General features: G+C 47.7%; 1 protein-coding gene and 1 long non-coding RNA gene across 2 annotated transcripts in view; one reads left to right on the top strand and one right to left on the bottom strand.

Moving 5' to 3' along the window:
• Positions 1 to 5,065, bottom strand: part of LOC108879921 (uncharacterized) — a 45,140-nt gene extending 40,075 nt beyond the window's left edge. Inside the window, exon 1 of the long non-coding RNA XR_001960409.2 lies at positions 4,758 to 5,065. This is a non-coding gene — a long non-coding RNA (uncharacterized LOC108879921). The remainder of the gene's footprint in view (positions 1 to 4,757) is intronic.
• LOC108879896 (retinoic acid-induced protein 1) overlaps positions 1 to 23,076 on the top strand; it is a 55,655-nt gene that overhangs the window by 28,768 nt on the left and 3,811 nt on the right. The window contains 4 exon segments of the mRNA XM_018671343.2: positions 14,478 to 19,560; positions 19,562 to 21,121; positions 21,334 to 21,427; positions 22,504 to 22,553. Coding sequence (XP_018526859.1) covers positions 14,557 to 19,560; positions 19,562 to 21,121; positions 21,334 to 21,427; positions 22,504 to 22,553 — 6,708 coding nt within the window. The 5' untranslated portion in view covers positions 14,478 to 14,556.

The raw sequence follows: 23,076 nt of genomic DNA, 5'->3' as shown, positions 1-23,076 counted from the left end.
CAGGCACAGGCTCTGGGAGAGGATGCAGTGCAGAGCTGATAGGGTCAAATTAGCTTAATGTAGGCTGCGGATGTGCCCATGTAGGTCACTGAGAGAGTTTGAATTGAATAGCACTGGATTGATTTGACATATGAAGAGAGTGCATAAAAGAATAATATGCAGACATTTGGTGGTTTATCTTCTATTCTATCATTCTGTTATTTCTGTGCTTCAGACCTCATTTGCTCTGTGTCTGTCTCTCTTCTTTCCATCCAGCAGCATCTTTTCACACTCTCTAAGTCAGTCGGCCTCTCTTAGTCCCTGTGCCCCTTCTGCCTGCAGGAGGGATGAAGTCATGCACCGCAGGCGTTAGTGCAGATCCCTTCCCCGCTCGCTGTGCCCTCCCTGTGCCCGCCACTCAGTCACAAGCATATGGGCGCATCGTTGTGCCAATGCCCCTCCCAGAACACCTGACTCTCGTCTAGTCACACATGGCGGGCAGCGCGCGCCACACACACACACACACAGACAGGACAGACACACCTACGCGCGCACACACACACCAAAACACACACCACCAACCTTGCATGACGGGCATATCCTTGATTGTCCCCTGATGTTCCCCACTGCGAGCCTCACCACCAACTGTGGGTAATACGCACTGTTAAGACACCCTTCACTGTAGTACAAACAGTCTTGACAGTGACAGTGACTGGATGGAGTTACTCCATCTTTTGTTCCGGGCTCGTGACTTAACTGCACAGATGACAGAGCTGTGGTACTGACGCGCTCAGAGTCTAAGAGGTTTTTAATTCCCATTGGCACCAGTCAGGCTAAAAATATGTGCACTCACTGGTATCGTAAGGTAGTTAAGATAAAAGTGTTCACCACATAGCGTATGCTCAGTTCCCTGGTCCTGCATTAGCACTGCAGTATTTACTCAATAATTTCATCCTGGGATATTGGAGCAGCAGGAGCAGCAGTTAATCTACAAAATGGGACCTCCATGATGGCTAATTCGGTTGATGTCCTTCACCACTCACCACCTGTGTGCACATTAAAGGAAGAGTTCGGACTCAAAACACTCTAGCACTGTTCAGCCCAGCTAGTGGTGATGCACCTTGCATTTTTGGGGCCTATTTTTTGGTTTGTTGACATCGCAATGTCACACTTTGATACATTAACAGTTTTCTATATTTCTAAAACATCAGGCTTTGGTATCAGAAAGGAGAATCAAAGAGGAGGGTGCCTCTTTCTAGATCATTTTGTCAGTTTTCAGCAGTCATACTGTGAGGTTTTTGTTGCGTAGAGTAGAATACAATGCAGCCAGAGGACACAGCGTGTTTTTGTTGACTTACTGCTCTCTACTACATGTACTGAATTCAACAAGTACTGGCACATTTTCTGAGGGATTTATACTTTTTTTCACTTCTTAAACAGAAGTACAGCCTAAACCTCATGCTGTGTGTCCTTTGTTTAAATTTGACAAACAACACATGGCAGAACACTTAATGGCATTCAAGGAAAAGCATCCAAACTGCAAATTAGACAGAGCTTTAGGCAGCATGTGAAGTGCCAGGCTTGCCACTCACACCATTTGCAAGGCATGCGTAGAATTTAGATGTGTTTCACTGGACCTCGTTTCACTGTCCCGAGCGAACTCGGCTGTCGTCAACACAGGCTTCCTCTCTGCTGCTGGTGAGAGTATACAAACTGTAGAAGCTGGTAAATGTGGCATGTTGGGGTGCTTAAAGAGTTTAGAGTTTGCCAGCAGCTCAGTGATGCCACACACACTTTACACATACAGACAGACACACACACACACACACACAGTCCTGCATGCATACAAACAAGTCAGGCTTTGAAAGGGGCAGGTAGGAAAATGGGGGTAATTATCATTAGTTCTTTGTGATTAACCAAGTGGCGCGCGCGCACACACACACACACACACACACACAGCCACACACACTGCTGAGATGCCCTCTGCTGTGTGGCACAAAATGGCGGAGTGTGTGTGTGTGTGTGTGTGTGTGTGTGTGTCCTAGCAGAGGCCGTGTCTGTAAGAGGGAGATGGGAACGAGGCCAGGCAGAGGAGGATGCGAGGACTTGGCTAGCATCAACTTTGTGTGTGTGTGTCGGTTTGTGTGTGTGTGTGATAACATTCAGGTGAGAGAGGGAACATTGACTGGCTCAGAGAGTGAGGCCCCAGCCGCCTGCTCCATTTCCAGCTATAGCACTTCATACAGACGCACACACACACACATAAACAGCACCACAGATGTAGGTGTAAACACTTATGCCCACATAAAGACACACAAACACAAACTGATGACAGAGAGGATAAAAGAGACAGAAAACACAGGGAGAGGAATTTTTTTTCCTCCTGCAGGTAGAGTGTGACCTTCACTCCAACTCTCCTTTCCTTCATCTGTCCATCTCTGCCTGCCTCCCTCCCTCTTGCTCTCTGCCTGTTTCCCTGTAGTTCAGCGCTCAGTTGCGTGGCAGGTAATTTGCGCGCTATTGGAGATTAAAGTTTAATTAGTGAGCGAGGAGTCATTTGGGTCTTAGTTGAGTGGAATAAGGCAGCAGTGTGCGTGCATGCGTGTATGTACGTATATGCATGCGTGCGTGTGTGTGTGTGTGTCCCTCCTGCTCGCTCGCTCGCTCACCCTAACACATCAAGGCTCATCACCAAGAGAGAAAGCGAGAGTGGGAGTAGGGGATCCAATTCCTCCTTTCATCAACGAAGAACAAAGGATGGAGTCTTCCCCCTCTCCTCTTCATCTCCTCCTCCTCCTCGTCATTTCTCTCTGTCTTTTCTCTTTTTCTTCTCCACCTCCTCCTTCCTCCTGCTTCTTCCCCCCCACCCCCAGCTCCTGAGCTCAGTTGGCAGAGTTCCACAGCCATATTCACACTTCCCTGGTCCCTGGCGAGACTCATTCTCACACTCACACACACACACATCACCTCCGCCGCCATCACCACACTGCGCCGCATGCGGAAAAAGCGAGGGAAGGGAGGGAAAGAGAAAGACAAGGAGCTAACTTAGTCTCTCTTCATCTACTTGTGAGAAGTGACCGATAGATCTGTCACCTGAAGTGAGAGCCGTGTCACCTGAGACATCATGGCATGATTTTTTCTTCTTGTGTCTTCCTTCCCATCAGTCGCTTCGACACAGTCTGCTGGTCTCTCCCTCAATCTGTTTTTCCCTTCTGCCAATCTGTTTCTATCTATCTTTCTCTCCCACAAAGTGCTGTAACTTTGTCATCTGTCTCTCTACTTTTGTTGTTTTTTTTTCCTTACTATTCTTGGTCTTAATCATGTGGACATCAAACGTGCCATATGGTCACACACTAACACGAATGCGAGCACGCGCCGCACACTCTGGCATCTTGAGAGCCGTGTTTGCTAATGACGAGGGAGTCTGCATCCCAGCACCGCTGTTATTTCACTGGCTCGAGACACTAACGCAAATCAATAGGCAGCACGGCCCCGCGATAACGATCTCCGTTTCTCCTCTCCTCCCTGCATCCCTCTCCATTCGCATCCCCTCTCGCCCTCCTCCTCTTCCCTCCTCCCTCACATCTGCCTTGATCTTGCATCTTTAATGTATCTCTCCTTCTCCCTCCCACTCTTCCCTACGTCCTCGATCTCACACCCTCCTCTCCTCTCTCCTTTCTCCCCTTCTCTATCTACATCTCCCTGCCTGTCTGTCCCCCCCCACATCCCTCCTCCCTTGATCTCACAGCATCGACTCCCTCGCTTTTGCCCTTTGTCGCCCCCTCCACCAACTCTACCACCTCCTTCACATCTCGCCACTGCACCTCTCCTCTCTCCCACTGTCTTTCTTCTTCACCCTCTCTTGTATCATATTTCACTTTCTCCCTTCCCGTCACTCCACTTTTTCTCACTTATCCCCACCCACCCACCCCACTGGTCTTCCATTTCTTCCCAATCTCCCCTCATCTGCTCTTTCCTCTCCCCTATACGTGCCCTCCAGTCCCTCCCTCATCTCTCTCATACCATCACTTCTCCTCCTCTTACTCTTTTTCAGACCTGTTGGATCAAATGTCCTCTCCTCCTCACTCTCTCCTTGCCACCCTCCTCTCATTTCACTTATCTGCCATCGGTGTATCAGTGGCTTGCTTCCTTTTAGTGTCAGTCTGTCTGGGTCTGCAGATGGAGTAAAGTATTCCCCAGTCTGACTCTCAGGTAACAGCAGAGAGTCATGGAGTGGAGGAGAGGAGAGGAAAGGAGAAGAGAGAAGAGGAGAGGAGAAGGAAAAAAGAGAGCAGGCCATCAAGGACACTTTCTGGGAAGATGCTAGGAGGCACAACTACATCATTAAAAAAAAAAAAAAGATACAGGAATGACTCTTCCTGTGAAACTGGAAGATGAATGTACGCACTAGCACACAGTCACATACTGTACATGCACACACATACACAACCCCACTGAGTAGAGCTTTTGTTTCTTACTGGGGACGAAGGAAAGACATGATACAAAGACACTATGTGGAGGTGAAAGGGGACAGATGCATTGTGGCGTTTTAAAAATAAGAAAGAAACAGAGTTATTGTAGTTTTAAACTGAGTTATTGTAGTTTTGCTGACCTGCTCACCAACACTGTCAGCAGCAAAACACCAGGATATCAAGGTACTTAACAACTATTAGCACCCTGAAATAATCGCAGGCTACTCCTTCTTCTCAGAGTCATAAATCAGCCAAATATGAACACACAGACATGATACACACATTTTTAGATTCACTGTGACTTACACTTTCCGAAGATATCCGATGCCCACGCGAATAAACGTCCAGAAATCCACTGGTGAATCGCAGAGAAGAGATACTCCTTATAACTCCAGAACTTGCTTGAGAATCGTCACGTTTTTTAAGTTGTCTTCGGTATCAAAGTAATACAGCGATAGTTGTCGGTAAATCCGTGAGTATCCTGGAAACACAAACTGCTAGTAGCTAATTCGGCATACTTATAATGGTGCAAAGTCGCCAAAATGTAAGTAAAGACAAGCTAACAAAAACGGGGTTCAAGTGGTAGTCCACACCTGGCCGACTGCACAGCAAGATTGTCCTTCCTGTTTATTGCCCCCAAAGCAGTATGGGAACTGTAGTTCTATATCTAAGAGGATGATTATTTTCCAAATATGAGTAAGATACACTTTTTTTCTTGTGTTGTTGATTTTGTTGACATTTATTGTGAGGAGGGGCTCTGTTGTGTGAGTTTTCTTTGACACCACAGTGCCAAGCTTTCTCTTTCTCTCTGAAATCAAAGCCAGCGCACAAGACTGTAAGTGAATACTGGTATAAGCTGTCACCACACAAAACTAGACCTTGGAGAGCTATTAGGACTTTAAACATGTGCATGTTTGTGTGTATGCATGTGTGTACCAGCCTCACACATTCATATACCGTATTAAATGATTGTGAGTTCTGTAGAACAGCCATGAGTCTCCAGTGAATCTATAACTCTGACATATCAACATCTTATTGCTCAAAAATAAGAGTAGTTTCATTTATTGTTTTTTTACGTAAAATAAGAGACAACTACCCACAAAACAAAATACTCATTCTTATTTGTAGACACACAAGCCACAGAGGACGACATCACCACTACTAATCTCTCCTTCAGGCTATGGGTTCAATGTGCCAGACCAAAGAGCTGCCTGCCCCAGTCTAACCTGAGACAAGGTCACACAGACACATATGCAGACAAACACATTCAGACACACACTGCACTGCCAGCAGCTGCACTGTGGCTACAGGGCAAGGACAGGGTATGAAAGATAGAGGACAGTGGAGAACAGGATACAACTTAGAGGACACAGAGAGAAGGAAGAGGTGGGATGTGTGTGTGTGTGTGTGTGTGTGTGTGTGTGTGTGTGTGTGTGTGGGAGAGAGAGAGACAGCAGGAGTGACACGGCATCATCAATTAGATGAACCGAAGTGGCTCGAAAAGGGAGCAGGTGCAAATCAGTGTGCGTGTGTGTGTGTGTGTATGTGTGTGTGTGTGTGTGTGTGTGTGTATGAGTCTGTGTGTACACTTGCACATGTGCGAGCGCTTGTGTGTACGTGTAAATGAGTCCAGGGATCGAATACATGGGAGTGGAACACACCATGAGCCCCAGCAGGGATGTCACACCAAAACCTGCTCCAAACACCGCTCCCTGTGTTCAGTGGAGCGCTCCACCCCATTACCTGGAAATGGTGGGCATGTCTATGTGCCTGTATGTGTGTGTGTGTGTGAGTTTGTGAGGCAGGAAGATGTGCTGTGCTTTAGACCAAACCAAAATGGGTCACTGAAAGATATGCACCATTTCACATCTGTTTTCCAACCTCAAAACACTGCACCTTTGTTGAAGAGAGGCAGGTACTGTACTTCTCCGCATCTGCTTTTAAAATAAGCAGTGGAATGGGATTTTCAGCCTGCAGTGTAAGTGAGAATTTACCACACACACTCGGTTCCGACTGCTTCACTTTTGTCTTCCTCTCTCGTCCCATCTTCCTCCTGCATCGTTTCTTTCTTGTGCTCCACACTCTCCCTCGCTGGAGGATTCTGACGGAATACCAAGCAGCTCTGCGGCCCACTTTACAGGACCCTAACTCCCTTGTGTGTGTGTGTGTGTGTGTGCGTGTGTGTGTGGATGCATTTGTTTGTGTGAGTATAAGAGAGAGAGAGAGAGAGAGAGAGAGACCTGTGGATAGAAAACCAGAAGAAGTGTGTGGGCATGGCTGAGGTTATCAATACGATGGGAACATGAACCCACAGAGCATCTCTTTGTTCTCCTTCCTCTTCTTCTGTGTCTGTATATCTCACTCCCTCTGCACTCTGGAAGGTTAGCTGAAGTCCACCAGTGCCCTTACACACTCACACACACACACACTCACACACACACACAGACTGCGGGGGCGTTGCAGGCAGTCAAGTTTGATCATGAAAGCCCTCATCAAGCCTGTTCCCTCACACACACAAACACACACTCAAACACGTTCATGCTAAACACTTGCACATATGAGCACATATTAGCAAACGCTTGCACAAGCAGAAATTGATTCATGTTTGCAGTCACCTGCCTACACACAGACACTGACTCAGTTGCACACACAAGCACACAGACACATAGCGGGTAATGAGCAATGAGTTTTCGTTTTTCTGATTCACACACGCCCAGGTATCCACGACAACCTTCGCCAGAGACAACAACACAACCTATGTGCTTGATTACATGCGTGTGTGTGTGTGTGTGTGTGTGCCTGTCATTTTCTCCCGCTCATCCCTCTCTCCTCCTCCATCCCCACCCGTCTCGTCGCTCCGTTGCCATGTCAACAAAGCCAGGTTTAGTCCTTCAAAGGGCAACACTCGGCAGCTGTCCGCTGGAGGTGACCGCGCTGAAAGACAGGGGGAGAGACAGAGAGGGAAAAGATAGATTGGAAAAAGAGATAGGAGGAAGGAGAGTCGCGCGGAGGAGTGGAACAAGGGAGGGCCAAACGATTTTTGGGTGAAGGCTGGAAAAGAGAGAGAGAGAGAGATTCAAGGAAACAGGTCTACAGGATTTGTCCTTTCACAGCCCACATGCTCATCGTCCACCCATTGTTCAGCAAGAAAGTGAAGTGATTCAGTGTTTTACGCTGAACGCCTATAAAGTGATGTATGTAGATGGAGCAGACTTAAATCAAAGCTTGTCTTTCAATGCTGACTTAATGCTGCCAGTTTGAGTCTGGAGTGCGAGGCACTGAGCACATATGAGCCTCTTTCCATCTTCTCTCTGTGTGGCAACAAACCGATCAATGTGTGGTTCTCAAAGATGCAGTAAGGAACAACAAATTCTCCGCACAGACTTTGTCCAAACAGCACATGAGCTGGCTGAGCTGATTTTGTAATTGTTGCTGTTCACACAAACACTGAGGTGCCTTTTTTTTTTTCCCCAGGACCCAATTAACACCAAATGATGGTCAGCTGTGGCTGCAAAAATAAAATAAAAGAAGCCGCAGCAAATCATATCTCTCAAATGTCAGCTTTTAAACAATCAATTAAGAGATTTCAAATTAAATTCAATTAATTTCAGTTAATGGTTTTCCGCTTCGATTTCTACGCAGCTCTGACTTGATGTTGCATGAATAAGATTCGCCTCATCAGCATGATAATCAAACTGCTGTTTTCTTTTTTAAGAATTTGATTATGTAAAGTTGTCTTTTATTTTGAAAATGTGTTGGCATCAATTGACATAATTAACTAACTACCGGGTGATTTTCCTAATCTGTGATTGTGTTTATTTACCTGCACATATGTTTATATGTGATTTTCAGTATTTTCCCACCATTCTCACCCCCCCCCCCCATATATATATATATATATATATACACACACACTCATGCTCAGACTCCCCAGTGTGCTTCACTTGTGTGATTTCTTCATGGCACATGCATACTCAAGGTTTTCCACTTGACTGAGTGGCTCTGCCGTTGCCATGGTGACTGTAGACCCTGTCTTTTGTTTTTTTTTTTTCCTTCTTGTTGTTGTTTTTATGGCGTCACACATCCCAGTGTGTTGTTCCTCTCTGAAAGGTCACTGGACATCACCAAACTGTCAGAGGGAGCGATAGAAAGATATAGACACACGTCCACACACTATCCAGTCCGGCCTTCTCGATGAATTGATTTTCTCCATTTTTCATCCCAGAGACAGAGAGATGATGTCGTTCTATAGTATGGGGGTGGGGGGGTAGCATCGCCTCTGCGTCTTGCTTTCAGAGCCAAATAGGAATTCTAAACCGAAACCACAAAGCAGATAACTGTAGTGGTTGATGCATTTCTCTCTCGCTCACAGACAGACACATCTGCCTCGCTTTCTGTCTCTCTGACCTTTATTTAGTCTTTCATTCTGAAGCTGCAGCAGTGTGTGTGTGTGTGTGTGTGTGTATGTCCGTGTCAGTCTGTTTTCCTGCAGTCGAGAGTTCCCTCTCCTCTTCTTCCAGGTTTATGAATTTGAGTTGAAATTTCAAGTGTGTGGTAGCTGTCCACAATTTTATGCACGCACAGCAGACATTTGTGTCTAGAGTGTCATCTTCATCAGAGATGAAATAGACATGCCATGTCTGTGAATGCCGATGAGTCATCCTAAACCCCAGAGATGAGACAGTTGTACCTCATGCACACACACAGGCACACACACACACTCATTCAGACCCCGCATTAACTGGCCTCCCTCTAAGAACCAAAATGGTCTCCCAGATCCACCCTGGGCAAGGCTCAGTTTCTTCACTTTTAGACGCTTATTGAGCTGTTTCAGCCTCAAAGCTCAGTCAGATTTCTTCCAACAAAAACCAAGAGCTGGATTCAACAGAGGGAAAAAGAGAATTTGGTAGGAAAACATAGTGCCTCGTTCAATTTCATTCACACACGTTTGGCAATATTGTTTGTTTTTTAAACTGTGATGACAGTGTATCACATTGAGTTGGACTGAGGAAGATAGCCAAACAGATGGAGACGATGGATGGCAGACAAACGAAAGAGTCAAGATGAGCTCTCTGCTTCTTAGAAATTGATGACATCTTTTCATCATTTTCAGTATTTATTTGTTGGAAACCATTGCATTTATGCTGGACATGACCAATGTAAGGTACTAGGCGCTCATTAGATGCTTATGTATGTCACTCTCAGCCCCCCAGTCCAGTTTATTTACTACCTGTCCAGCAGCCTCAAACTGCCATCTGTCCATCTGTCCATCTGTCTGTCTGTCCATGAGTGTCAATAGCTGGTCTCCACCCCCTCTATGTCTCTTCTGATAATCTATGTGACTGGCTGCCAGTGACCCCCCGTGACCTCCAGCTGTGTGTCATGACAACGGGACACTGACAAATGTCAGAGCAGATATTGGCTCCTTCCATCTCCTAAGCCTCTCCCTTGGGCAGGTACCCACCCACACAACCTGACCAGACACTGCAGAGAAGAAAAAGATGGAGGGAGACGGAGAGAAGATGTATGCGTGTCTGCCCGTCCATCTGTCTGTCCAGTGTGTTGAACCTGCGGTTATCAAGTAAAAGGGCACAGTGTCCGCTGAGAGGGGAGGATGCAGACAGGCAATCTGAATAGTTGGAGGCATCTGAAAACACTCTGTGCCTCGTTGAAGTGTGTGTAATTAGGAAGGGGATAGCAGCGTGCTGATTGGGAGCAGCGGCGGGGTGGGTTGCTGTGTTATTTTGGAGCATGCTGTGTTAAGCAGGGTGTTAAAGGCAGATGTGTTAGACATGAGTGTGTGTGTGTGTGATGAAGTTGGGGGGGGGGGCACAGGGAGCATGGCATGTTTGGGTTATTTTCAAGCGCGTTGTCGGGTTGTCGAGGAGCATGTGAGCTGAGCTTTGGCGTCTGTGGTGCTGGGGTGTGTTGTGATGATTCCGGTGGTGGTGGTGGTGGTGGTGAAGTGCGACTGTTTGTGAGTATGTGTGATGAGGTGTGTGTGTGTTTCCTCCCAGGCCGCTCCACCTCCCCAGCAAACTGCCTCTGCATGCATAATTAACCAGGATGACTGGGGAGGTAAACACACGGGGAGACGTTCCATCCCTCCACTCCGTATGCCTCCATTTATGTGTGTGTGAGTCTGTGTGTGTGTGTGTGTGTGTGTGTGTGTGTGTGTGCGTGTTTGCGCATTTGCATGCGTGTGTTTGTTTGTGTCAGATAGACAGAGAGCAGGAAAAAGATTTGAAGCGAAAATGCTTCAGAGCCAGAGTTGATGGAACGAGAGAGCTGTCTGTTTCTCTTTTTGTGTGTGTGTGTGTGTGTGTGTGTGCATGCGTGCGTGCGTGTACATGCATGTGTGTGTATGTGTGTGTGTGTGTAGAGAGAGAGAGAGAAAGAAGATAAATCCCATCTCAAGCTGCCTCTGAAGATGATGCGATGAAAGAGAGGGAGAGAGGATAAAAAAAGAATGAAGGGGGGACTGTAACCAGTCGCAGCTCTGCGCATTATGAACCATCCAGCGGAACAATCAGATTCACCCTCCTCTCCTCCTTCACCCCTCCCTCCCTCCCTTACACTCCTCTCCTGTCCTTCCTTCCTATTTTTTTTTTACAGACAGACTCATTCTAAGGCTTGAGATCTGAAAATGTCCTCATGGGTACATTTTTTAAAAATGTGTATAAAGAGAGTACACAAACATTCAACGTCTGATGTCAGTTTAAGGTTTACAAATCTACAATGACAATAAAGCTGGTTATGAGGGCAGCTGCCTTGATGAGATTTGAAGTGGGCAGAGCCTAAGGTAATCAATCACATGTCTAGCAGCTCATGTTTGTCTGTGGAGGTGACGCATTTGGCTAATTATGGACCCCACTGCCTTGTAAGCCCGCGCGCAATCTACCATTTTGCACGCATACGTGTCTGCGTTTGTTAAGCACCCGTATATGTGTGCGGTGATTGCTGCGCCTCATATTTCCCAGGAGCCCAGGTTGTAAAGCCCACTCAGTAAATCATCTAATCCTCCTCTGTCTTCTGCACCCCCTTCCCCTCATCCTCCCCCCTTTTCAAACTTATCATTCCATCACTCTTTCCCTCCGCATGCACCCCCACCCCACACACACACACACACACACACAACTCTCAATACTGCCCCCCACCCAGCCACAGCTGACTCTTTTTCTTCTCTCCCCTCCCATTGGACCCCACCAACGCCTTGTTGTCTTTCCCCTCCCGTTCCATTGCCATTCTCCTCTCTGATTGTGGCACGGGGCCAGAAAGAAAGATTTGAAAAAGAAAAAGAGAGAGATAGAAGGAGGAGGAAAAAAGGGAGAGATAGGAGGGCAAGAAAAAGAAAGGAACCTGTTTGGCACAGACGTGTTGAGAGACAGATGCAGGTAGTAGTGGAAAGAAAACGAGAAAGAAAAAAAGAAAATGAAAAAGTGAAGTGAGAGAAGGGAAAAAATATAAAAACAAACACACACACAAGAAAACAACAAGGAACAGCCAATGTGGGTGTCTTGCTGTGCGTGCAAACGAAAGACAGTAAGCAATAGGTGTGTTTGGTTCGCCTCCATCCCTCCTTTCTCTGTGCTCAAGCAGTAGCAAAATCAATGCGAGCCCTACCTAATAAAAAGACAGATACAGACAGATAGACAGATCAACAGAGAGGATTTGGCGATCTCAGCATGTACCCTTCGTCCTCTCTCCTCTCTGACCCCTACCGGGGCGGGGAGCAGCGCGGTGTGACGTGGTGCATCCACAAATACAGCAGTTGGTCGGCTACACAATGCCAGGGCTCTCTGTGGAAGATAGAAGTGGAGGGGAGGAGGTGCAGCGTGGAGGTGGAGAGGAGACGTGATCAGAATGTAGACCCCACTCGCGTACACACACATGCATGTATGGGTGTCTGAATGCAAGAGAAAAGACAGAAGGAGGAGTGAAGTAAATTGATTGGGGAGAAGGGTTTTTTTTGTTTGTTTGTTTGCTTTGTTTTTAGTGAGAGACACACAAACAGTGAAAAATCCAATTAATTATTCTTCAGAATAGGCTTTTGTGAAGAAGAGTGGAAGACACACACAAATGTACAGACAGACAGACACGTGGCATCACAACACCAGATCCAAACAGCCATGGGTGCCTAGGTCCATCCTCTCTGCTGCGCTCGGCAAGCTTGGTCTGGTAGAATCCCACCCCTTGTCTCCTATAAGCATCTTATTTAGGTCATTGAGTAAACAAGTATCCTCACACACATATTCACACATACACGCACATCACCCACGGTGAAGCACAAGTAGGCTGCAGGCAGGGGCGATAGGAAGGTAGGAGGGAGGACAGAGAATCTCCAGGGGAATCTATAGGGATGTGTGTGTGTTTGTCTGTGAGTGTGTGTGTTTGTGTTTGTTGTGTGTTTGTGTATTTAAGGGACTGCCAAAAGCTGTGGTCCTGCATATATAAACACAAATAGACCTACTCTCTCTCTTTCTCTGTCTCTCTTTCTCTCTCTCTCTCTCTCTCACGCACACACACAAACTGTGTGTTTCAGAGATGAATAATGCTACTGTGCGTCTGGTGGGATGCACCACTGTCCCTGGGGCGGGTTGAATGCCGGGATATTGTGCTGGAACTGGCTGACACACACGCACACACACACACACACACACACACACACACACACACACACACACACACACACACACACACAGGCTCAGCGCTCTGTCTCCAGGTGACTCTATTCCTTTTTATAGAGCAAGAGCACTTTCCACCCCTCCTCTCTTCCTTTCTCTTTTGTATGAATGCATAAACACACACACACACACACACACACACACATCCAGGCAGTCAAAAGATTACAGGCAAACATTGCCACATGCTCTCGCGTACTGGAACCAACACACCAAACGCAACACACCCAAACACACTTTAAGACATCCTTACTGGTAAACTGAAAGCACGCACGCAAACACACATTGTAACACTTCCCACTTCCCCTTGGAGGAAATTGGAGTTTGCATCTGTGCAGGAGAAGACAGGGAGGAGAGGGAAGAAAAAGACGGCTCAGTTGAACCTTTTATGAAACGCTGCATCAAAGACAAACCAGAAAATAATGCTCTATATTGTTTGTTTAGGTAATAAATTGTAATATCTTAGGGTGGTTAGAAAAAAGGGGCTAAGTCTAGGGATCACATTTGATCCTGGAACAATTATGAATAATGCATCATACAAAATCAGCTGGAGAAAAGGCTAAATTGCTACAGTGGTTCTGTCAGTGAGTTCAGCTCAGGCTCAGAGCCAGTGTTATGGCCTAACATAGATGCTCTTCATATGTCTTCTTACTGAGGCCTCCGGTCTTTGAAGATTTGCCCTGCTTCAGTCACCAACCCCTACATAATCACATATGTACACACAGGTGAACAATTGTCATGATTATTTATTTATTTATTAGAGATAGGTAACTAACTTCCCACACACCACTTTCTCTTTTTCCTCTCTCTCCCAGACCTGTCAATCACAGCATCAGAGACTGCATCACATCTGCCCCTCCATCTTGAGAAGCTGAAACAGATCCTGAAGCCTGCACTATTGTGGGGCCATTTTATACATATACACAAAACACACACACACACAAACACACACACACACAGTTTCTTCAAATCTGGACAAAAAAAACAACTATTAGTGCTGTAAACAATCTAAAATACAGATACTGATGTGAAATCTAATTATGCTTTTGAATATATTTGTGTTTGCGGGAGAAAAAATCTACATAACACTGTGTCTACATGGGATCTGCACTCCTGTGTGTGTGTTTGAAAGTTTGTGTGAGTGAGTGTGAAAAATATCATCTTCAATGATTCCCAGCGAGAGTGAGAATTTAGCTTTGACTCCAGGTGAATGTTAAAATAGAATTAGACACTGAATATGAAAGGAGAAAATGCAGAATGGATAAACCGCAGGCTCAACAGCTCTAACCCTCACAATTTCTCCCTCTTTTCTCTCTCTCTCTTCCCCCTCTCTCCCTGCCTTCAGAACCCCCTAACCCCCCCTCCCCCCTTTCCCATCTCACCTCACCTCCCCCTCCCTGCTCTGGATACAGACGAAGAGAGTTATGCAGTCCTTCCGTGAGCGCAGCGGTGGTTACCACAGCAACCAACCCTGCTACCAGCAGGAGCCCCATGAATTATCCCGCCTGGAGACCTATCGGCAACACCCGCATCATCCCCACCCCCAGCATCCACACCCAGGCCCTGGTCCACATCCAGGTCCAGGCCCAGGGCATGCCAGGTCAGGATATGAGGCTCATTCACTGGCAAACCCCACAAGCATGCCTCCAGCTGGAGGACCAGGAACTGGAGGAGGACCCAAGGACTGTTACAGCCAGCAAGCCTACACTGGCTACCCGGGCAATGGTGGAGGGAATGGGAGTGGAAATGGGGGTTCAGCATCCTCGCAGGCAAAGAAATCCTACAGAGGTAGTAAAGTGCCCCCACCTAACCCAAATCAACACCTGCAGGGCCCTGGGGGCTATGGTAACCATATGGGCCCGGGGAATTACTCAGCCCAATATATGAGTGAGGGCCACCTGCAGCAGAAGTGGGAGGACCCAGCCCAATTAGCACAGTATGACCAAGAGATGGTGGGGCGCATGGAGGCAGGTGGTACTCCTGCACCTGGCTCCTCCCAGTACATGGACCAGAACATGCTGGGCCACTCCCAGACCCAGTGCCACCAGCCCTCCACCCCTGCCTATACCAGCCCCCACCACCAGTCCCACCCTCCTAACCCTGCCCCTGCCTCTCTCATGTATCCCCAGAGTCACCTGCACTACCCCCAGCACTCACCTTCTCCTTCACCATACATGGAAAAGTGCAGCCCTATGCCCCACTGTTATAAAGGTTACAATATGCCTCCGAACTCCCAGTATGGCAGACAAATGAGCAGTCACAGCAATCTGAAGCAGGGGGGTTACAGGTCGACCCAGAACAGTTATGGCTACCAGCAACCTCCCACCAGAGGTTATGAGCAGCAGGCTCCTTTACAGGCAATGGCTAACCCCCAGGAGCCCCACCCTAAATACCAACACTACAGCCAACCCCAACAAAACTACTGTCTTTCAGAGCTGTCTGTCAGATCACCAGAACAGTATTATCAGACTTGTAGCCCTTCCTCAAGCCACTCCCCTGCACGCTCCGTAGGCCGTTCCCCCTCATACAGTTCAACCCCTTCACCACTAATGACCAATCCAGAGTCATTCCAGTATGGCCAACCTCCCATGACCCCTGGGGCAGCTTCCTCCTCTTCATCCTCTTCAGCTGGTATGCAGGAACAAGCCAGTACCAACACCATGTTGATGCCCCCACGCTCACACCCCTCACCCAATGTGCCCCATGCAGCCCCACACAGCTACACTTCCACACCACAGGTCCCCACTATGAAGGAGCGTTTCTCAGAGAAACTGCTGTCAAACCCTAGCTTGTGGAGCCTGAACGCCCTCACCTCTCAGGTAGAAAACATCTCTAATAACGTCCAGCAGCTGCTGCTTTCAGAGGCCCTGGTGGCCAACAAGAAAGGCAGTAAACGCAGCAGTGGGGGGAGCAACAGCAGCGCTGGAAGTGGAGCATCCTCCAAAAAGGGTGAGGAGTATAAAAGTCCTCCATATCCAGATGGTGGTGGTGTTGTTGGAGGCCCCATGCAGGACCCTTACTCTACCCCACAACACCAGCCAATGCCCATGGAACTCCATGAGGGAGGCTACTCTAGCAGTAGTGATGAACAGCTGGAGAGAGGCTACTACTACTGTGGCCAGGGCCGAAGTCCAGCACAAGCCCCTAACAACACACAACTCAGCCTGGACACAGCCTCATCATGCTCCATGACATCTCCAGACAATATGTCCACCAGGTCTGGGGACTCAGGTCTGCACAACCTTACCCCTGACCCTACTAGATGTCAGTCAGGGCAGGGAGGAGATGGCATGAGTACTCCAGTGAAGAGCATTGGTGATGAGAGGTCTCCTACAAGCATTACAATCCCCAGTCCGATGAAACAAGAAAGGGACTCCCCTTCAGACATACAGAATATCAATGAACCTGTCAAGGAGAACTTTGAAGAATCAGCCTGGACAGAGAAATCAGCTGACAAAGAGGAGGTGACAACAGAAAAAACTCCCGACTGTGACAGAGATTCAGACACGACTAAATCTACAGAGAAGCTGGAGAAATGGTCAGATGAAGAGAAATGTCCTGCTCTTTACAGCAAAGTAAACAAAGAGGTGACAGAAAAAAGCTATTGCTATGAGGAGACAGTGTACCAAAGGGTCCAGAACAAATATGACCCAGATGCAAGAGACTCAGTTGAACAGTCCCCGGCAGCTCTCTCTGACTCCAGCCACAAGGAGCACTTTGGCCAAGAGATGAAATCAGAGGCATTCAAATCTGAGTCTCCGACTGCCTCTGAGAGCTCAGTGAAAACACTGCCTTTCATCTCTAGGGGTGACCTTGAGCAGGATCAATATTCCACAGAAAAAGAGGACAGCTCAGAGAACACCTCTCCAACCCCCCAAGTTGAGGCCTTGGATGAGAGCAATTCAGACAAGAGAGAGAGCAGAGATGAGGAGGATGAAGAGGATGGGGAGGAGGAGGGGGAGGCTGATGAGGAAGAAGAAGAAGACGAACTAGAGAAACAACAGCCACATTCTCTTTCCCCTCCTCTGTCTGCAGAGGTTAGGGAGGAACTGGGGATGGGGGAGAAAGTGAGCCAGTCATCAACTGAGGAGCACATGAATAATAGAGATGGGACAGAGAAGCCTCCTGGTGATCTCTGCAGCAGGACAGAGAGTCAGAGTACTGAGCTTCACACTGACAATGAGTTTGCAGGTGCGCCTGCCCATCCAAATGCAGCGGCTGCAGCAGCAGCTGCTGATGCTTCTGCAAGGGAGTCAGCCATTGGTGACACTGCTCCTCAGCCCCAGTCTGCTATGCCAGTCTTCTCAGCTCTCAATGATAAAGCGACACCTCCAGCTCCAGCTAGAGATCATATTGATCACAGTGATGCTAAAGTGCTGGAGCCAGACTCTCCTCAGCTGCCTGGGAAGTCAATACTTCCCTCAGCCCCCTCCTGGGCAGACACTCCACCCTCCCCCAAAAAAGGTGATGAGGACATGGAGCCAGGCATCAGCTGTGCCAGTGCTGTGACCCCCTTGGCCAAGCCAGAGCCTGTGGCCCCATCTGCTCAGCCTAGGGCATTTGGACGTAAGCATGCCAGGGGCAGAAGGAGAATCATGCATTCAGGTGTGGGAATCAGGCGACAGCTAAGCTTGGAGAGAGAGGGGGAGAAGGAAGAGGAAGGAGCCCCCTCACCTACACAGAAACCCTGCATGCCTCCAAGCAAAACTGTGCTATTCTCAGATCAAATGGACCTAGCCCATCAGGAATCTATTGTGAGCCAGACAAAAATGGTAACTGATGGTTTTCGTTCGAGAATGTGCACTCGCTCATTTAATGCACCAGACTTGCCACCCAAAGTTGAGCCTCATGTGAAGAGAAAACCAGGCCCAAAGCCAGGTTCAAAACCTGGGCCCAAACCTGGACCAAAACCTGGCCCAAAACCAGGGCCAAAACCAGGAGCCAAGCCAGGGCCAAAACCAGGACCTAAGCCTGGGCTTAAGCCTGGACCAAAGCCTGGGCCAAAACCTGGACCTAAACCAGGTCCTAAACCAGGACCAAAACCTGTGCCAAATGAACCAGAGCTGCCACCTAAAATTGAGACACCTGTGAAACGAAAACCAGGACCAAAACCAGGTTCAAAACCTGGGCCAAAACCTGGACCAAAACCTGGATCAAAACCTGGACCAAAACCAGCTCTAAAGCCAGGTCCAAAAACAGGTCCTAAGCCTGGACCAAAGCCTGCAGAGGTTTTGCCCCCCACTGACCCTGCACTCATCAAGGCCCCAGTGGGTCGTCCCAAAGGCTCAGTTTCTAAAGCAAAGCTGATACAACAAGAAGAAACCATTCAACCTTTGACAGGACCGCAAAGCAGGGGCAGGAAGAATCTAAAAGCTACAATATTACAAGTAAACCAGGATGTAAAACCAGTAAACCAGGAAGAGAAACAAGCAAACCGTGGGGTAAAGGCACCAGAGAAGGAAGGTAAGAATATGGTCTTGAGATCCAGAAAACCTTCACAAGAAAAACTATCAAAAGAAAAAGAAAAAATCATAGGGGAAGATATTCTACCCCAGACACTAACAGAAATTGAAACCACTGATGTTTCTCTGAAAGTAGAAGAGTCTGTTACTGTGGAACAAACACAAGCCCCCATTCCTAATGTAGTCAAAAACACAGATGCTCCAGCAGATCCACCTGCACCACTTACCCCACCAGTCCCAAACGAACAATCCGACGAAAAGACACTGTTTCCACTAAAACGGAAATCGAGTCCAGAACTGTCTACTACGCCTATAAAGAAAAAGAGGGGTCCAAAGCCCAAACCAAAACCTTTACCACCTCAACCCCCCCTGCTGGAACAGGTTGTCTCCACACCTAAAGAGAAGGCTGTCCGGGGCCCCAAAAGAAAGCGAGGGCCACCCAAGAAAGCCCCTGTGGTCACTCCTCCAACCAAAGACACTCCTCCCAGCACCAGTGAAACTGACGTCACTTGTGATGTGCCTGTGGTGCCACCTCAGTGCCCCACTAAAACAAAAGTTCTCCCGCCACGAAAAGGCAGAGGACAGAAATATGAGGCCATGGTGCAGAAAATTACATCTCCCAGCTCAAAGAAACACCTCCCAATTCCCCAGATAGACAGCAATCTAACTGATGATGTTACAACCAAGGCTTTGTCTCAACAAGTCTTAAAAGAAGGTGAGACATCTATGCTCATAAATAGCACTGAGATGATAGAGGGAGAGGTGAAAAGCATAGAGTCTAGACAAGAGGGAGTGAAACAACAGGAGGGAACAAGAAAAGATGAGGTGACACAAGAAAGAGAAAAGCATGTGGTGACACCGGGTGAGATGAGACAAGGGGTGGAAGAAGAGGTTGCAAATAAGGAGGTGACAAGACAGGAACGCATTAAACCAGAGATACAACAGGATGTTGGAGCTGACAAGACTTGGCACCACAGCAGATGTCCCAGTAGAAGTCAGTGCTCCAGGAGAGTGGACACAACAGGCTTCAGAAGGAGTATCTACCGCTGCAAGTAAGTCCTCCAGAACTAAAAGGAAGAGATGGGCTATGGTAGAGAGTGCAGATGCCTCTGCAGTAGCCTTGGAAGCAGGAAGCTTAATAGTAACAACACCAAGGCTAGCCAAGCAGAGGGCCATTAAAAACAACCATGAGATGCACCTAAAACAGAGGAGAAAGAAGAGAAAAGGCCAGGCCGCTCTAGAAGAAACAGAGCCAGTTGAGGAGACAAATATTGAAACAGCAGAACAACTAGAGGAAAGGGCAGAAGAGAATGTATCCCCTACAGAGTCCACACTACCTCTGCCAATCAGCCCAGATGAGATCACAGAAGCCCCCCAGGTTACCAGCACAGAACTCATTCAGAAACCTAGGAGAGGCAGAAAACCATCAGCAAATCCAACCAAGAGGAAACGAGGCAAAGCCTCATCAGAGCAGATTCCCGGCATACCAGTGAAGGTCCACAAAAAGCCTGGGCCAAAACCTGGGATGAAAGATGCCATCGAGGTTATTGAGGCAGTAGTAAGAGCTGCAGGGTGCGAACAGGCTGAAAAAGAAGAGAGAGAAAAAGAAGAAAGAGAAAGAGGTGAAGAAGAGAGTAAGGCAAAACAGAAGACATGTATCATGGGTCCTGTGGTGACAATATCAGAAAAACAGACTGAGACGATTTCTGTGAAAAGAATCAGACGCAGACCAGTGCATCAAAATTCTAAACTGTCTTTCTGCCCTTATGTACGGATTAACAACTCCAGAGACTTTTCCTCTTGGTGTGCCATAGTCAACAAGCCTGACGATGCAGTAATATTTCAGAGACGTAGAAAAAAGGGCATACTCAGAATGAGGAATCCTTTCACAGTTGCAAAGGTGGTACCACATGCTGCTGCCATGCTACAGGGGCCCTTGGTCAATAAAAATCTTATTGGCAAGTGTCTTATGTGTTGCCTGTGTGGAAAGCCAGCAAATTACAGAGACCTAGGCGATCTGTGTGGACCCTACTACACAGAGGATGGTGTTCCGAGGAAAATTCTGACAACCAGGCACACAGAATCCCTCAGGGAAGAGTCAGAGAAAAGCAATGACAGCAACTGTAGCAGCAGCGAAAAACCAGGAGACTCCTCAAAGAATGAGGCTGAGGGCAGCGCAGAAAACGAGGGCAATACAGAGGCATCCACTCAAGAGGGCAGTAGTAGCAGACACCATCATTGGCGCTACCGACGGGCAGAGAGAACAGAAAGAGCGGGTCAGGAGGGTGGCACGCATAGATTGACTCTACGAGAGAGGTTCAGGAGAATGAAGCAGCTCCAGGCTATCAGCACGGGGGTTTTGAGCGACCAAGAGGGCAGTGACAGCGTGTTTCAAAGGCTACAACTGGAGGCAGAGGCTAAGGAGCACTGGGCACATGAAAACTGTGCCATCTGGACCAAGGGGATAATTATGGTGGCTGGGAGGCTATATGGACTGAAGGAGGCTGCCAGCAACTCAGCCCAAACGGTACGACAGCAATTACCCCCTGCAAGTGTTATACTATTCTGAAATGTGTGTATCTTTATTGAAGTTAAGAGACTTTCAGAATCTGAGAAATTGTTTTTAACTTTGCACAATGTTTCCTCTTTTTCTCTCTATCCCCATGTACCTCCATCGGTCAATTTGTTTGTTTCTTTATTGGTCTCGGTCCATATGTCCGTCTGTCTGCCTAACCCCAGAGCTGCTACAAGTGCCAGATTGTGGGGGCGTCCCTCAGCTGCTGTTGGAGAGGCTGTTCTCATAAATACCACTATGTCTGCGCCAAAGAGATAGGTAAGAGACCACAGCAAGAGAGGAAGGGAGCAACAAGGGATGAAAAAGGAAGGAAAAAGCCAGGGAGAGGGAGGAGAGCAATTGGGGAAGGGAAATTGAACGTGGGTTGAGAGGGCAATAGGGAGGGGAACAGATAAGGCAGATGGGGGGAAAAAAGGGAGAAAAATGAAAGGAGAGGGAAGAAAGAGAGGGGAAGGAAAATGGATGAGGTTAAAATGAGAGAAGGTAAATACATCAAGAAGTAACATTATTGAGTGCGAGAGGAGATGTCTGAGAGTGCTGGGGAAGAGCGAAAGAGGAGAGGAGGGAGGGAGAGAGGGAGGGAGCGCTGAATAAAGGCGATGATGAGAGGAAAGCGGGACCCTGGAGTGTGCAAGAGGGAGAGAGGGAAGGGACAGAGGGAGGAGGGTGTGCATGTGTGCATTATTGACCACAACCCCTGTGGCTCCATCCATCCATTCTCCTGTCTGGGGACTGAAATGGGCATGTGTGCGTGTTTGCATGCATCTGTGTGTGTGTGTGTGTGTGTGCGTGCCTTCCTGCCTGAATGCTTCCCTATGTGTGCCTTGCAAACGTGTTGCTTATGTACTTTACCTTCAATGCGTGCATGCATGTGTGTCCATGGTGGTTGTTGTCGATATAAGTGAGTGTCTGTGTGTCAGCACATGTGTTGTATGGTTTCCCCTTACATTACCTCATGCCAAGGAAGTACAGTGTGAGGATTAGAAGGCCTGCCACGTCTGCCGAGCCAGCACAGGGAGCAGAGCGAGGCCCTTTTTAATCCTGCTGAGTGCACCAGCCATATCTGACTGCCTGCCTGCATCGCAACTCATCCACTCAGTCTCTTTCTTTCCTCTGTTGCTCTCTCTCTCTCTCACACACATACACTCTCTCTCTCTGCCTCTTTCTTGCTCAAATTTCATTTTAGCCCAGCTTCTTTGTCATTTATCTGGGTTTTTTGAGGGGGTTGTTGTGTGTATCTGAATAATTCTACATGTTTCATTTATTGTTATTGTCTATCTGCAACGCTTTAGCTTATTCTCTCCTTTTTCTTTACTTTCTCTTTCCCTTCCCAGGCTGCACATTCCACGAGGATGACTTCTCCATCAAATGTCCTAAACATGAGGTAAGAGAATAAAAAACCCTCAAAACTAGTGAATAAATGTATATCAGTCCTTTGTTTTATCCATTCTGAGGGTTTTAAATGTTTTAGCTGAGTTCTACTGATTGGCACCGAAGATTTAACAGTGAGTCATGCACAGAAAAGAGGGAGGGTGAGATGATGTGTCTTAGTGTCTCCCAGGGTAACCTCTCAGATATTATTGTTTTCATATATGTTTAACACTTACAGCCTCTCTGCTTTTGAAACCACTGTGAATTTCGATTTTTTTTCTCCTCTCCCCTTGCCTCACCTCACCAGCCCCCCCATCCTATCCTCCCCACTGCCACCTCCGCTCCTCCACTCTTCATCCCTCTCCTCAGCACAGAAAAAAAACAAAAAAAACAATTGAATTCACACATTGCTGTCACAAGCAGCAGTACCAGAGCTGGATAGATGATACAGTGCAGAACAGAAAACACAATTGTCAGCTCTTGTAAAACACAGACAGAATCAAAGAAGAGAACCTGAGGGTTTAGGGTGGTGTTCA

The sequence above is a fragment of the Lates calcarifer genome, linkage group LG11 (genome assembly GCF_001640805.2).
Source record: "Lates calcarifer isolate ASB-BC8 linkage group LG11, TLL_Latcal_v3, whole genome shotgun sequence".
Classification (NCBI taxonomy): domain Eukaryota; kingdom Metazoa; phylum Chordata; class Actinopteri; family Centropomidae; genus Lates; species Lates calcarifer.
This window is presented reverse-complemented; position numbering and strand designations above follow the sequence as displayed.